Genomic DNA, 14,119 nt, shown 5'->3' with positions numbered 1-14,119 from the left:
CATTCATGGGCACTTCCTTGTCATATAAGCACTTATTTATAGGATAAATACGTCCATATTTCACAACTAGACAATAGAATTACACTCACTGATATGAGGGATGATGGTGCTATAAAAGTCGATTTCATAAAGAGAAGCGATAAGTGTGGGCCAATGCAGTATCATTGAAGCAAACTTTTCCTGAATAAAAAGATACTCTTGGAATTGAATAACATTATATTAAAATGCATTTTTTTTGGCAGGACTCTTTTGGAAGAAAGATTTTGTTCGTACTTACAAGTTTCTCTGAGGTTTGTCTACTGAGAAGGGAACATGCCTTTGAACTACACCTCCCACAATCCCCTCCGCTTAGTCTGACGCGTCGAAAACGGAAGTTGTTCGGGTATCTCCGGTCCTCACTAGTTACCCCAGCCAGAAAGTCGTAATTATGGCTAAACCCCGCCTATTTCTACCATTTATCTTCTTAAAATCTGGGTTTAAACCTAACACTAACCGTAACCCCACTGCTAACCTTATGCCTAACCTTAACCTTAAATTACGACCAAAACGCTTTTTATTTTATTTTTTATTAATACGTACGATATAGCCAATTTTGACTTTGTGACTGTGGTAGCTAACAAACGGGATCTCCATTTTAAAGTCAGAATCGCGTTTACGTTCATGAAGATCACTTTATAATGAAGTGAGTATAAGTGACCGATTATGTGCTGTACATTTTGTATCGACTGCACCTATTATATAGTTACTCGCGTAGGTGTAATGTTAATAGTGATCATGTGAAGAGATCTAACTAACTAGCCAGCCACTAACTTTACTTGGACATCAGTCAACATGGCTAACGTTGTCTTGCTAATAATTTGCTACTGTTACTAATGTTAACGTTATATAAATACACCATACTAACCATAATAGCTGCTCGCTAACTAGTCAGATGGTATGTAGTTACTCATGGGGTAAAAAAAGAAGAAGCTTGGCCATGGATGGTCAAGAAAAGAGACAGGATCAGCAGAGAGATGATTCTGTATTCTATTGCATGTTAAACACTATTTGTTTGTCCATCTCTCCCTCCCACCCTGCAGTCCCCTGACCAAAGTGAAGTTGATCAATGAGTTGAATGAGAGAGAGGCCTCACTGGGGGTCAAGGAGACTGTGTCATGGCACTCGGAGTACAAGGACAGCGCCTGGATATTCATCGGTAAGAGGCTGTGTCAGAGACACTTTTGGGATTGAGTAGAATTGATCCAACTCATTGTATTACAAATCCACACCATACTAACAGCCAAGGTTGATGTTTAGAGTGTACTGGCAGCTCACCAGTTGGGGGCTGAAAATGTGAGTGGCTTGTTTATTCAATTAATGGCTTGTTCTCCAGTCTCTCACCACCAAGCCTCTTTTTTTTAACCTTGGTGTTTCTGTTGTAACCGGCAGGTGGATTTCCTTATGAGCTGACAGAAGGTGACATCGTCTGTGTTTTCTCTCAGTGAGGCCCATACATATACCCTTTCCTCCCATCTCTCACTCATATTCCCCTTTCTCTCCCCCGGTTCTTTCTGTCTCTTGTTTATCCAATTGCATGTCTCTTTCCATCCTTATCTTCCCTCTGAACCTTCTTCCTTTTCATTCTGAATAAAAAATTCTGCATTAGATTGAGTTATCCTGGTTAATGTGTGTCTGCAGGTATGGCGAGATAGCCAACATCAACCTGGTGCGTGATAAGAAGACTGGTAAATCCAAAGGCTTCTGCTTCATCTGCTACGAGGACCAGAGGAGCACAATCCTGGCTGTGGATAACTTAAACGGGATCAAGGTAATGAACAGTAATCACTCCCAGCTGAGAGAGAACAAGAGAGAAATACATTTTATGAGACCAAACCAGTAAACATGCATTTTACTGGCAAAATACTTGTAAATTACTGTACCTCATTACATTGTGTTATGATCTGTCTCTCTCTTGACATCTAGATAAAGGGGCGGACCATCCGAGTGGACCATGTGCTCAACTACCGCCCTCCCAAAGACAATGAGGACATGGACGATATCACCAAGCGCCTAAGGGAGGAGGGCTGTGCCCCTAAACTACCCGACCATTCATCCTCTGAGTCCGAAGAAGAGGAGCAGTATGCTGTACCAGTGAAGAAGCCCAAGAAAGGTGAGGAGGGGATACTACTGGAGGCTTAGAGGGTACATGCCTGCTGCTTGTCATTCCCAGAGCCGTTTTGACTAAAGTAGACTTTAATTGTAAGGCAAGGACACTGAGTACAGCTGAGTAGTGAAGGATAACTTGGCTGTCAGTGTCTCAAATAGGTGTCTGTCATGTTCATATCTCATCTTACCTGAACTCACTCCGTCTTTTCTTTCATTTCCAACCCAGACAAGAAAGAGAAGAAGAAAAAGAAAAAGGAGAAAAAGGCTCTAAAGGCGGAGAGGGAGCAGAGGGAGAGGCTGGCCCAGACTCCACCCGGGCCTGTCCCGACAGTGAGGGTGAAGCAGGAGAAAGAGGACCTGGGTTATGACAGGTACAGCCAGCGGGGGGTGGCAGAGGAGCGGCTGAGGTCCAGGGGAGAGAGACCAGGGCCTGGGGCAGAACTACGGAACCCCCGAGACACACACAGGCAGGAGGACGGAGGGTTCCGAAATCGCTATGGAGACCAACAGGACAGAGAGAGGGATAGGTCCAGGGAGGATGAGAAGAGGAGACATGAGATGGGGGAGAGGAGAGATGGAGGACTGCAGTTGGAGAGCAAGAGGACAGGCAGGGAGGAGGGAGAAAGAACTAGGGAAAGAGAGAGGGACAATGATAGAAATAGGGAGAGTGAGAAAGACAGTGATAGAAATAGGGACAGGGAGCGAGAGAAAGACAGGGACAGTGATAGAAATAGGGACAGGGAGCGAGAGAAAGACAGTGATAGAAATAGGGACAGGGAGCGAGAGAAAGACAGGGACAGTGATAGGAATAGAGAGAGAGACCAGTCCAGTAAGCATAGAGAAGAACACAGTCGGGAGAGAGAGTACAGGAGAAAGTAACAGGAAATACATGCCATGAGAAGATGTCCTATGCTGTTTCCACGACAACAGCTTAGTCAACATCAGCAGCAGAGTAAATGGGAACTGGATTTCCAATGGATTGCCACCTTTAAACTGCTGTACATTGTTTAATTTGACTTACTGATTTACTGTTGTAAATAAAAATGACAATTGCTTTTGTAGAGAAGACTTGAGATTTGCTTTCAAACAAGAGTGAGACAGATGCCATATAAATAACATTTTTATTTTTGTAATTGGATTTCAAGACAACGCAAGATCGGAGCTTCCTCTTGGCTTCAAAAATAGAGGTAATTTTGGGTGAAAAGAAATAGAGAAATAGCCTCCAAAGATAACATTGACTGTCCAAAACAACATTACACAACTTGTAATTCAGTGAAGAACCAACCAAATTAGAAAATGAATAATTCTAATCAAACAAAGAGTATTTACATGGTATCACTAGCCCAGGATTTTAACTGTAATTCATCCGTCACACTAAATTATGTTTAAAAGCCACATCAACATAGTTAATCACCTAGCGAGAGAGAACAAAGCATTGCTACAGAAATATATTCCATGAATAAATTAACTTTGTATCAAAAAATAAAAGGGGAAAAAGAGGTAAAGCACATTCTGCCTGTGATCATCAGACATTAAAGAAACTATTTAATTCCAACCAAGCGGTTAAGCGTGTGAAGGAGCCTGTCGATCGTTGGCAATTGAAACACAGTACATGTAATCAGCTCTTTTAATCTCATCACAAGGGTTCCAATGAAAATACCAAACTGGGGTACTGAGGACGAGCCACCATTTTGTCCTCAGTGGACAGATATGAGTTAATCTCCCTCTCAAAACTCTCCCAGTGGGGGGCCAGGCAACAGACAGGCCACACACTTAATCACTGGTCACCACCGTTGTTGTCTGGCTGCATGAATAGATCCTCAATACTATGCTATCCTCTAGTCCAGTTGATGCTATCTGTTAGTTGCCTGGGTGGTGATGTACTAGACAGTTTTTATGAATTCCAGGTCTGCGTTTACTGGTCAGACTGGGCTAGAGGTCAGAGGTCAATTTCTTCTTTGACCTGGGCCCCAGATGAGCAGACACTTAGCCAGGCTGGGAAGAAAAGGAGAGGAGACCATTGCGGTGTCCCAAATTTATATATTTTTAGTTAGGGACATAATTGCAATTGAAAGGAGAGTTTTGGAGCGTGGAAGTTGGTGCAATTTAGCACTATGTGATGCAATATCGTTTAATATCATGCAAGCATTATATTTAACTGTGTTTTGACCAATTCTCTGTTGAGAGATAATAATAATAAAGTTCAGGGAGACAACCCAAATATTGACCTTCTGTCTTGGTTTATAAACTCCTCCACACTATATAGCCTCAAAGGTTTCCTACTGTATAGGAATACATCACACAAGCAGAACAAATATTTTGCCATTACAATTAACAACACTGACAATATCAACCCCCATCATTTCCTGTTTACAGAAAACAAACTTAAAGAAATACAGAAAACAAGCTCTGATCATAAACTGTAATGATCACATCTCAAACCACAATCTGACACAAATGATGCAGTCCATCCAGAGTTGAAAAGAAGTTGTCAAGAGTATCTATCACAAATAAGAAATTGCACCCATATATCTGTTATAGAAACCTCACAGGATCTGGCAAGACTAGGGAAGAGAGAAGTATTGGGCCTGCTGTACAAAATATGTCTTTGACATCATGTTTACTGTGAATGTACTCTATCTAAAACACTTGGGTTGTATTTCCCTGAGGTATGTCAAGAACGTGTGTACTTTTCAGGGTTGTAGAATGATTATAATGGATTGACAGGTGGATGAAAATGCCTCTGAATGAGGTATGGTAGTAGGTGCCAGGTGCACTGGTTTGAGTGTGTCAACGCTGCTGTGTTTTTCACGCTCAACAATTTCCTGCGTGCATAAATAATGGTCCACCACCCAAAGGACATCCAGCCAATTTGACACAACTGTGGGAAGCATTAGAGTCAACATGGGCCAGTATCCCTGTGGAACTTATTGAGTCCTAACACCAACCAATTGAGTCTGTTCTGAGGGCAAAAGGGGGTCCAACTCATTAGGAATATTGTACACTCAGTGTACAGTTGATATCATAAGTATTCCACCACCTTGGATGTCTTCACATTGTATTGCTTTAGTGGGATTCAAATGGATTTGTCATTTTTTGTCAACAATCTACACAACATACTCTGAAATGCACAAGTGAGATTTTTACTTTTTACATTTCTTAAAATGTAATGAAAAAGAATATACAGTACCTTAATTAGAGAAGTATTCACCCCGGGTCAATACATGCTAGAAACACTTTTTGGGCAGCGATTACAGCTGTGAGTCTTCTTGGGTTAGTCTCGAAGAGCGCTTCACACTTGGATTGTGCAATATTTGCCCATTACTCTTTTTAAAATGTGTCAAGCTCTGTCAAGGTGTTGGGGGTCATGGCTACAAAGCCATTTTGAAATCTTGCCATATATTGTCAAGCAGATTTAAGTCCAAACTTTCACTTGGTCACTCAGGAACATTATATAACGGTCTTCTTGGTAAGCAACTTCAGTATAGATTTGGCTTTGTGTTGTAGTTTATTACCCTGCTGAAAGGTGCATTTGTCTCCCAATGTCTTGTGGAAAGCAAACTGAAGGCTGTTTTCCTCTAGGGTTTATCCTGAAAATTTCCAGTTTGTGCCAATGTCAAGCTTACCCATACAGTACCATGATGCTGCCATGCTTGAAAATAAGGAGGCAGTTACTCAGTGATGTGTTGTGTTGGATTTGCCCCAAACATAAGGCTTTGCAACTAGACCAAAAAGTGTATTCGCCGTGTTTTCTCGCAGTATAACTTTAGTGCTTTGTTGCACACAGGATGCATGTTTTGGAATATTCTGTATATTTATAGACTTCTTTTCACTCTGTCATTTAGGTCATTATTGTGGAGTAACTAGAATGTTGTTGATCCATCCTTAGTTGCTTTCTCCCATCACAGCCATTTATCTCTGTAGCAGTTTTAAAATCACCAATGGCCTCATGGTGACATCCCTGAGCAGTTTCCTTCCTGTCCTCCAGCTCAGTTCAGAACGACAACTGTTGTGTCTGGGTGGTTTAATACATCATCCACAGCATAATTATTAATTTGGCCAGGCTTAAAGAGATATTCAATGGCTGATTTGTTACTCATCTACCAATCACTGCCCTTCTTTTTGAGGCTTTTTATGTGGCTCCCTGGTCTTTGTAATTGAATCTGTGCTTGAAATTAAATACTTGACTGAGGGACCATTCAGATGTCATTTGGAGGACAGAGGAAGGTGTAGCCATTAAAAAAAAAATCAAATCTATTATTTCACACAGAGTGAGTCCATGTAATTTTTGTAATTTGTTAAGCCAAAATTTTACTCCTGAACTAAATTTAGGGGGTGAATACTTATGCAACGACTATATTTGAGTTATAAAATGTTTATTCATTTGTAGAATTATTTTCATTTGACATTGAGTATTTGATGTAGTATAATGACAAAAAAAATCACAATTACATCCATTTCAATCCCACTTTGTAAATACATCCAAGGGGGATGAATATTTATGATACCCACTGTAATGACAGCCTAGGTATTCATTAGCATTTCTAAGACTTGGCGTTCATATGACAGTACCTGCAAAGGATTTCTATATTTCTAACTACCATCGTATGTTTAAAGTAGCTGTCCAGTGTTTCCTGATTTCTATAAAATATTTCTATGATCTATAATTAATTACAATATTAATTAAATAATGTCCACATTTTGGAAGGGAAACTATGTTAACAATCAGATTCTCTGTGTTTGAATGATGTGGGGGTATTACCGGTCAATAAAAGTATTCATGACAAGTAAACCGCTGATTGGCCAGCTCAGCCAATGAGACGTCTCGGCCAAAAACCTGACGTCCTCCTCTATGATGAAATAGCAAGCATTTTTTAAGCAGTCTGTTTCAGATATATGTTTTTGAAGTGTTTTTTCCCCCTCAAATGTATGCTTTGGCCACAATTACAAGTGTAGGACGAGTCAACAACATTATTTGGCTATGAGTGAACAGATGAGCTTTTAAAAGTGAGCTTTTCCCTGGACAGTTACTTTAAGTTAGATGATAGAATGCTTATGAATGTTGACAGATGTTTCTGTCAGGTAATGGTGATGTAGACCTAAAGGTGTTTTCAATTTGCAAAGTGGAAACAAATGTGCCATGAAATCCTGAAATCTCATTTGGTGGACAGTGTCTCTGCCTTAGTTTTCACTGATTTGATCTCCTATTGCCCCATTAACAATACATGAATGCAATGCCAAACAGATCATCATTACTATCATCACTATTATTATTCATGTGTTTGTTTTTTTATGACCATGTTTTTAATTTCTGCTTGCATGTTGTATTGATGTGTTTATTTTCTGTAATTCAGAACTGATCTGTGAATGAGACATTGGTCTCAGTAGGACTCCCTGATTAAATGAAAGGACTGCAGTTCTCGATGACTCATGATAACTGACGCAGTATTAAAGGCTTAAAGTCCATCTTAGGAAAATATGACCGTCACAGTTAGCATTTTTTGCTGACATTCCAGATAAACCATAGTGACTGCAGAGCTGTGCTGCCCAAAGGACTGTTGGCAGAAATCCAGGCAGTGGGTAAAGCAGGGACACTGACCACCAGAGCAGAATGCCAGGTAGTTACAACAGCTCAAAATAACCTCAAAACCTCTGTACAGCAGTTGGAGTAACCGTGAACACATAAATAGCACTCAAATTAACAGGATATCCTCATACTATCTTTTAGAAAATATGGTCATCCAACATTTACATATTTCAAATGTTTATAAGAAAGACGAGAGCAGTGGAGCAGAGGATGTTTCTGGGTATACTGCAGGGGTTTGTGGGCAAGTAGTGGGGATCCCTCCCCCCATGCAGGACATCAGGAGAGCGAGCAGGAGAGGACTGTTGGATTACAGACATATCCGTGGTCGACGTCAGAGGTATTTCATGGAAAGGTGGGTACTTGCTCGGTTACTATGATGCCAGGTGAGGGCGAAGGTACATGGCTACACTACTATGGGATGCCCATTTTTGCCCCGAAGTCCACTCAAACCGAGAGTCTGTTCAAGACACTAAGGGTTGGTCTGAGTCAGTCCTCAGAGATGCCCTCCCAACGCAGGGCATACTAGTTAGGATGTGTACAAAAGTAAGGCTGTGGTGGGTTGACTGACAAGAGGAAAACTACCCCCATATTACAGTATATCAGAGCATAAAATAATTGAAGGTAAACCAGGTTCAACGATTAAGAGAATTGTTACACATAGGAACAAATAAGAAAATGTGTGTATTTACAAATGCGTGCCTCCTCCCTACTGTTCTCTGTTGGTAAGGAGTGTATGCAGAGAAAAACACAGCATAAATAATCCCAACCGTGGTGGTACTGTGGGACTTGCTCCAGAACCTTCTCAGTGCTTTAAACCTTGACAATAACCTCATCTTCAAAGCAAACATTGAAGTATTCACAAACACACACAATAAAATGTGACTTGACTTGTCATGAAGTGAACATAATGTCATATTTTAAATAGCATGACACCTCGAGACCTTGGGACTATCTGCGCAAAGCAGTTCTGAGATATTGAGCATAAAAGTCCACACATCTCAGAACTGTTTTGTAGTGAATTATTATTTCTTAATTAACATTCATCACATTTGTTAAAGCAAAAGTTCCCCAAAATGGCAAATACACTATATCCTACGGAGAACTAGTAACATTGTTAAAGCTTCGCTATGGATACTGATACTGTTCTGGTCTCTGACACAAGGTCAGTAAACTACTTGCTATTAAATCGATAAAATCTGGTAAATTTATAATTTCAGTGAAATAACCTCCATGGAGGTTTTCGTATTGATATAGAACAAGACAAAAACAGTAATGCCTCTCCTAAGTGCCTAAAATATGCTCTAATGCACCTGTATTTATTAGTTTTTACCTTACATTATGGCCATTGTTCTGAAAAAGTGGTGAAAAAAAATTTGGAATTGAAAAAGAGGACCATAAGGACTATAAGGTTCTATCTGCAAAATCTATCGTTTTTAGATGGAGTAATTTTCAAGTCCCAGATCTCAGAACTGTTTTGCGATGTCTTACTCTTTTATGACTCAATAAGTATATCACCTTACATGCAATTATTTTTGATTGACAACCTAGCATTGTGAATGGATTGCAGATAGAACCTTAAAGTTAAAAAGGTGTTTGCGCAAATAGAACTTACAATGTATTATTTTTCTTTCCATTACAAACCGGACCTCTCTCACATGTAAAGGACCACCAAAAGACCAACTATCTGAACAACTCATTTTGGACCAAAATGTAAGATAGAATCTGATAGTCGCAAGGTCCAGTCTTTCATTCAGGGATTTAAATGAAAAATGACCATACAAAAAGGCGTGGGACTTCATTGTTAGCAAACAAGCTAACCTTCGATCAGTCAGGGTATAAACAACAGAACTTGTGACTTTGGAGAAGTAACATGCGTTTGTTGTTTGAGAATGTAAGTATTCAACTTAAGTTTGTTTTACATTTGTTGTTTGTATTGTCATACAGAATCCATGTGAATAACTAGGCACTAGGGTTTACGACAGGTTTCATACCATCATTACGAAGGCATTACGAAACCTTTATGAAACGTTATGATGACCAAAAATCTAATCTTACTTTATTCTACATGCTGGACAGATATGCTTACAATCTCAGGATCAATCGCCTGAATGTACAAAACATTAGGAACATCTGCTCTTTCCATGACAGACTGACCAGGTGAAATCTATGATCCATTATTGATGTTACCTGTTAAATCCATTTCAAATCAGTGTAGATGAAGGGGAGGAGATGGGTTAGCGAAATATTTTTAAGTCTTGAGACAATTGAGATAAGGATTGTGTATGTATGCCATTCCGAGGATGAATGGGCAAGACAAAATATTTAAGTGTCTTTGAACGGGGTATGGTAGTAGGTGCCAGGCGCACCGGTCTGAGTGTGTCAAGAACTGCAACACTGCTGAGGTTTTCATGCTTACAGTTTCCCATGTGCATCAAGAATGGTCCACCACCCAAAGGACATCCAGCCAACTTGACAACTGTGGGAAGCATTGGAGTCAACATGGGCCAGCATCCCTGTGGAACACATTCGACACCTTGTAGAGTCCATACCCAGACGAATTGAGACTGTTCTGAGAGCAAAAGGGAGTGCAACTCAATACTAGGAAGGTGTTCCTAATGTTTCATACACTCAGTGTATATTATACACACAACTTCTCAGTTACAGTGTCATCTTCATTTCATAGACACTCTGGGCATAACATAGGCTTGTTTTAATAACCATGACATACTTATGGAAATGGTTGCGTTTTGCAGCTTACTGTTTTGAACAGTAAGGAGTTGGTTCGTAGTCTGTGTAATCCTTTAGCAGAGCATGAGCAACCCCTCAGCTCACACTAACCCAGACTGGGAGGCAGCGCATTGGTCACCATCAGGCCCCGACTCTGCCCACATGCGTCTCTGAAGCCCCGATTTGTCCACTGTCCAATTTACTGAAACTTGATTCGCTGTGAGGATTAGAAAGCTGCATCTGCAGGGGCCACTGGCTGTTGAAGTGGAGCTTCTCTGAATCTGCCGGGTGGAAGCAGATTGACGGACCGCCTCTTCTTACCCTGGGCAGTGCCCTCCTTGCCTGGCACCGGTTGGCTGGGCAGAAGAGGTGGTGGGGGTGAGCGGGGTGGGAGCAGTTGAAGAGGGATGTGGGGTCCTGGGAGCAAGGCAAACTCACCTGGGCACAGGTAGGGAATCAATCATTACAAGCCCACCACATGTAAGCTACTGTACACTGTCTCCAGCACACACAATGCGAGAACAGGCACACACCTTGAAACTACGCTACAGGCCAGTCTCCATTCAAGCATTATGGGGAGCCAACAAGGCTCAAGCAGCAACACACACACACATATATCCTCTCGATCTCCTACCCGTCCTCTCACACACACACACACACACTCTACTGCATCACACAGCAGTCAGTAACTGTATACTGGTTTGTGTGTAAGTCTGAGAACGAGAGGTGTGTAACTTCTACGCACGGGTGTGTGTGTTTCCACATGTGAGCAGCTCAGCACATAGAGATGGTGACGTTGATCCCCAGGTTGCCGTTGTCAGCAAACAGGTGAGCAATGGACGTGTCAAACACCAGACAGTCGCTGTTCATGATGGCGGCCGCCACGCCGTCGTGGATGGAGCGGGGCGTGGCCTCCCAGGTGAGGCGCCGCCGGTTCCCGTTGAGCTCCAGGCGGTAGGCGAAGTTCTCGGCCTGCTTCCTCGTTCCGATGAGCAGCACCACGGCAAAGAACTGCTGGTGGCCCTCGTACTTCTCCTGCTTCTCCAGGACCAGCATAAAGTGGTGGCCGAAGCAGGACTGCATCATGACCCAGTCCACAGCCCCCGGCAGGTTGATGTCTGTGGCCAGGAAGACGATGTCCTCTCCCTGCAGGGTGGTGATGGACTTGTGGGCATGCATCAGGTGGGGCATGACAGCCTCCAGGGAGCCCTGCCACTTACAGGAAGCTCCGGGGCACGGGCAGGTGTAGGGACGGAACTCACACACTTCCTCGTGTTCAGGCTTCTCACTGTGGTGGAGGGACAACAGGCAGCCGGCTGATGCGTACTGGAGGGGGGAGAGCGAGAATGACAATTGTTTACAATTTGGTTTTTAGGTATGTTGATTGATAACCTATTCTTGTTTATGACAATAAGCTTGAAGTGGAGTAGAGTTGAATGAGCCACAGATGGGAGAGGAAAGATAGAATGGGAGAGGGAAAAGAAAAGAGATGACAAAAGGAGATGGGGGAGGGGGGGAATGAAGGAATGATGGTGGAGAGGGAACGAAAGAAGAACAAATTGAGAAAGAAAAATGTGGGGGAGGAGAGAGAAAAGAGCGGGAGGGAAAGAGTGCAAGAGAGAAAGGGAACAAAGACATGGAGGAGGGAGGGGGTGTGAGGGAGAGCATGTGAAGAGTAGTAGATAAAATGAGGAGTGGGGGAGGAGAAGAACATGATCAAGATAAATGTTCATCAAAAGACCCATGACATTGTAATATCACCAATTACCATTCATGAGACATTACTGTCCAACCAATGTCATGCATAGAAAACTAAGGCTATACAGATGATGGGAGCCAAGGTTGAGTGTAAATGCCAGCTGCATTCCATTTTCGCTGAAAGTGTCAGGGTACGAGTGTGTGGTGTGCGTGTTTGACGACGAAGCAGCTGCCTATAGATGTTTGTGTGTGCATGCTTATGAGCTGGTGTGAGGCATGCATGCATGCTCTTTAAAGGAGGAGAGGCTCAGGTCAATCAAGAAGAGATGAATTGCATGGCTCCAGTACAGGGCTTTCTCCTTGATCATCTTCGACAGGGAATACCAATGAAGGTCATACTGGTATGCTCTCCCTCCCTCTCCTCCTCATACAGCTGCTTAATCTAGTTGAACAGCAGCAGCACCTCTCTAGACAAACCCTCTGGCACTACTACAGCTTCCAAACACATCAGTGGAGATGTTAGGCAGGACAAATCTTAGAAGATTCGATGGTAATGAAACAATGTATGAAAGCAATGCAATACAAGGCCATTCAACTAAATGAGACACATGACATCGTTAGCAGGGATGTTTTTCAAAGAAATGCACAATCTGAATCATCAGCAGACAACAGTAAAGATTGAGTGTAGCAGGAGAGGAGAGACAGTATGGGAAGACATGTCATGTGCGTAGCGCCTCCATTTCTGGGAGTGCTGGGGAGGTATTGAGTGGTTGGAGTAATAAATGGATTATCTAATGAAAGGTGCGTAGAGGCGGCGGATCTGGCTGTTTGGCCTTGATTAGACTGGAGGGAGAGGGCTTCTGCTGAACTAGAGCGGGACTCACGTCCTGAAGGGCTACTAACACAAGGCCAGGAGATCCATTTGATGTCATTAAGGTGGATAACCTGGGATAGATAGACAACCTATTGTCTATGATGGAAAGCTTGAATTGGAAGATCCTTCAGGAAGGAATTGAAGCAAATGTCACTATATACCCACTCAGTTCTGTTAGATCAGTCATTACTCCAAGCAAGGTAGGAAGGAAGAAATTATGCATTTTTCTAAGCATTCCAACAGGGCCTATGTGCTGTGTCCTCCTTTTAACCTGGGATTGAAAGGATGGGAGCGTGTGAAGGAGGAGGACCGAGGGAGGATGTGGGGTGACATGGTGTGAGAGATGCTTGTGTTTTGGCCCCAGTTAACCAAGGTTGTGGTCAATTCAGAATTTAATAGAGAATGACTCAAATCCCAATTAAATGATTGGATTTTAATTTTAAATAGTAAACATGAATTAAAAGGAAATAGAATGCAATGAAATTCAAATGCCTCTTCTATTCTATATAAATACACATATTGTACATAAAACATGCATATAAAATATGGTTGACATTTTCCAGAATGTATTAGTAACCCTCAAATTATAATGGACTATTCTAAGCACTAAGGTCAAAAGAGTATGAATATTGTTTCCATAGAAAAGTGATATATTCTTTGGTATCTGGAAGTGTGTCAGATACAATGAAAATCTCATGTTCTATGACGGAGTGGAATTTCTTTGAATTACACTGAATTAAATTCTACTTCCTAAACCTCAAATTCTACATCCTGTGGGGTGTGGTCAATCAAGTCAAATTTCAACTCATGAGTTGAATGGGAGTCAATTCAAAATTCTGAATTGAGCACAACCCTGCAGTTAACTGCCCTAGGGGGCAAGTTTTAATATTTGCCCCATTAAATATTCATCTATGTGGCAGATTAGAGGCTTCCCACTTGGTGTGATCTAACATCGCTATTGGACCCACTGGACCATTTGAGAGAATAGAAGCATGACCGACAAACCGTGCGTTATATATAGGGTAGCTGGGTATTAAAACCATCAGGGGCCAGGACACGCACAACTGCAACTGTTTGGGTTAGAACAT

At 42.0% G+C, this 14,119-nt stretch overlaps 2 protein-coding genes across 3 annotated transcripts in view; one reads left to right on the top strand and one right to left on the bottom strand.

Annotated features, from left to right (window-relative positions):
* The first annotated feature begins 503 nt into the window (after positions 1-503).
* Positions 504-3,211, top strand: LOC115105610 (RNA-binding motif protein, X-linked 2-like). Its single transcript, XM_029627837.2, has 6 exons — positions 504-682; positions 1,080-1,195; positions 1,429-1,480; positions 1,678-1,807; positions 1,963-2,149; positions 2,372-3,211. Exons 1-6 carry the CDS (start codon positions 678-680, stop codon positions 3,022-3,024), a joined length of 1,143 nt encoding a protein of 380 aa, XP_029483697.1. The 5' UTR covers positions 504-677; the 3' UTR covers positions 3,025-3,211.
* Positions 3,212-3,247: 36 nt separating this feature from the next.
* The window catches only part of LOC115105607 (E3 ubiquitin-protein ligase Siah2), a 34,496-nt gene continuing 23,624 nt past the window's right edge, over positions 3,248-14,119 (bottom strand). The window contains exons 2-3 of one of the 2 annotated variants that reach the window (XM_029627833.2): positions 11,205-11,785; positions 3,248-10,897 (exon numbers count right to left, since the gene is read on the bottom strand). In XM_029627833.2, the coding sequence (XP_029483693.1) occupies positions 11,234-11,785 (552 nt within the window). In that variant the 3' untranslated portion in view covers positions 3,248-10,897; positions 11,205-11,233. Of the gene's footprint in view, positions 11,786-14,119 lie in introns of both variants that reach the window. The other variant, XM_029627832.2, reaches the window with a different exon arrangement.

Source organism: Oncorhynchus nerka, linkage group LG22 (assembly GCF_034236695.1).
Source record: "Oncorhynchus nerka isolate Pitt River linkage group LG22, Oner_Uvic_2.0, whole genome shotgun sequence".
NCBI lineage: Eukaryota > Metazoa > Chordata > Actinopteri > Salmoniformes > Salmonidae > Oncorhynchus > Oncorhynchus nerka.
The sequence above is the reverse complement of the archived record's forward strand: the minus strand, read 5'-3'. Positions and strand labels throughout refer to the sequence as shown.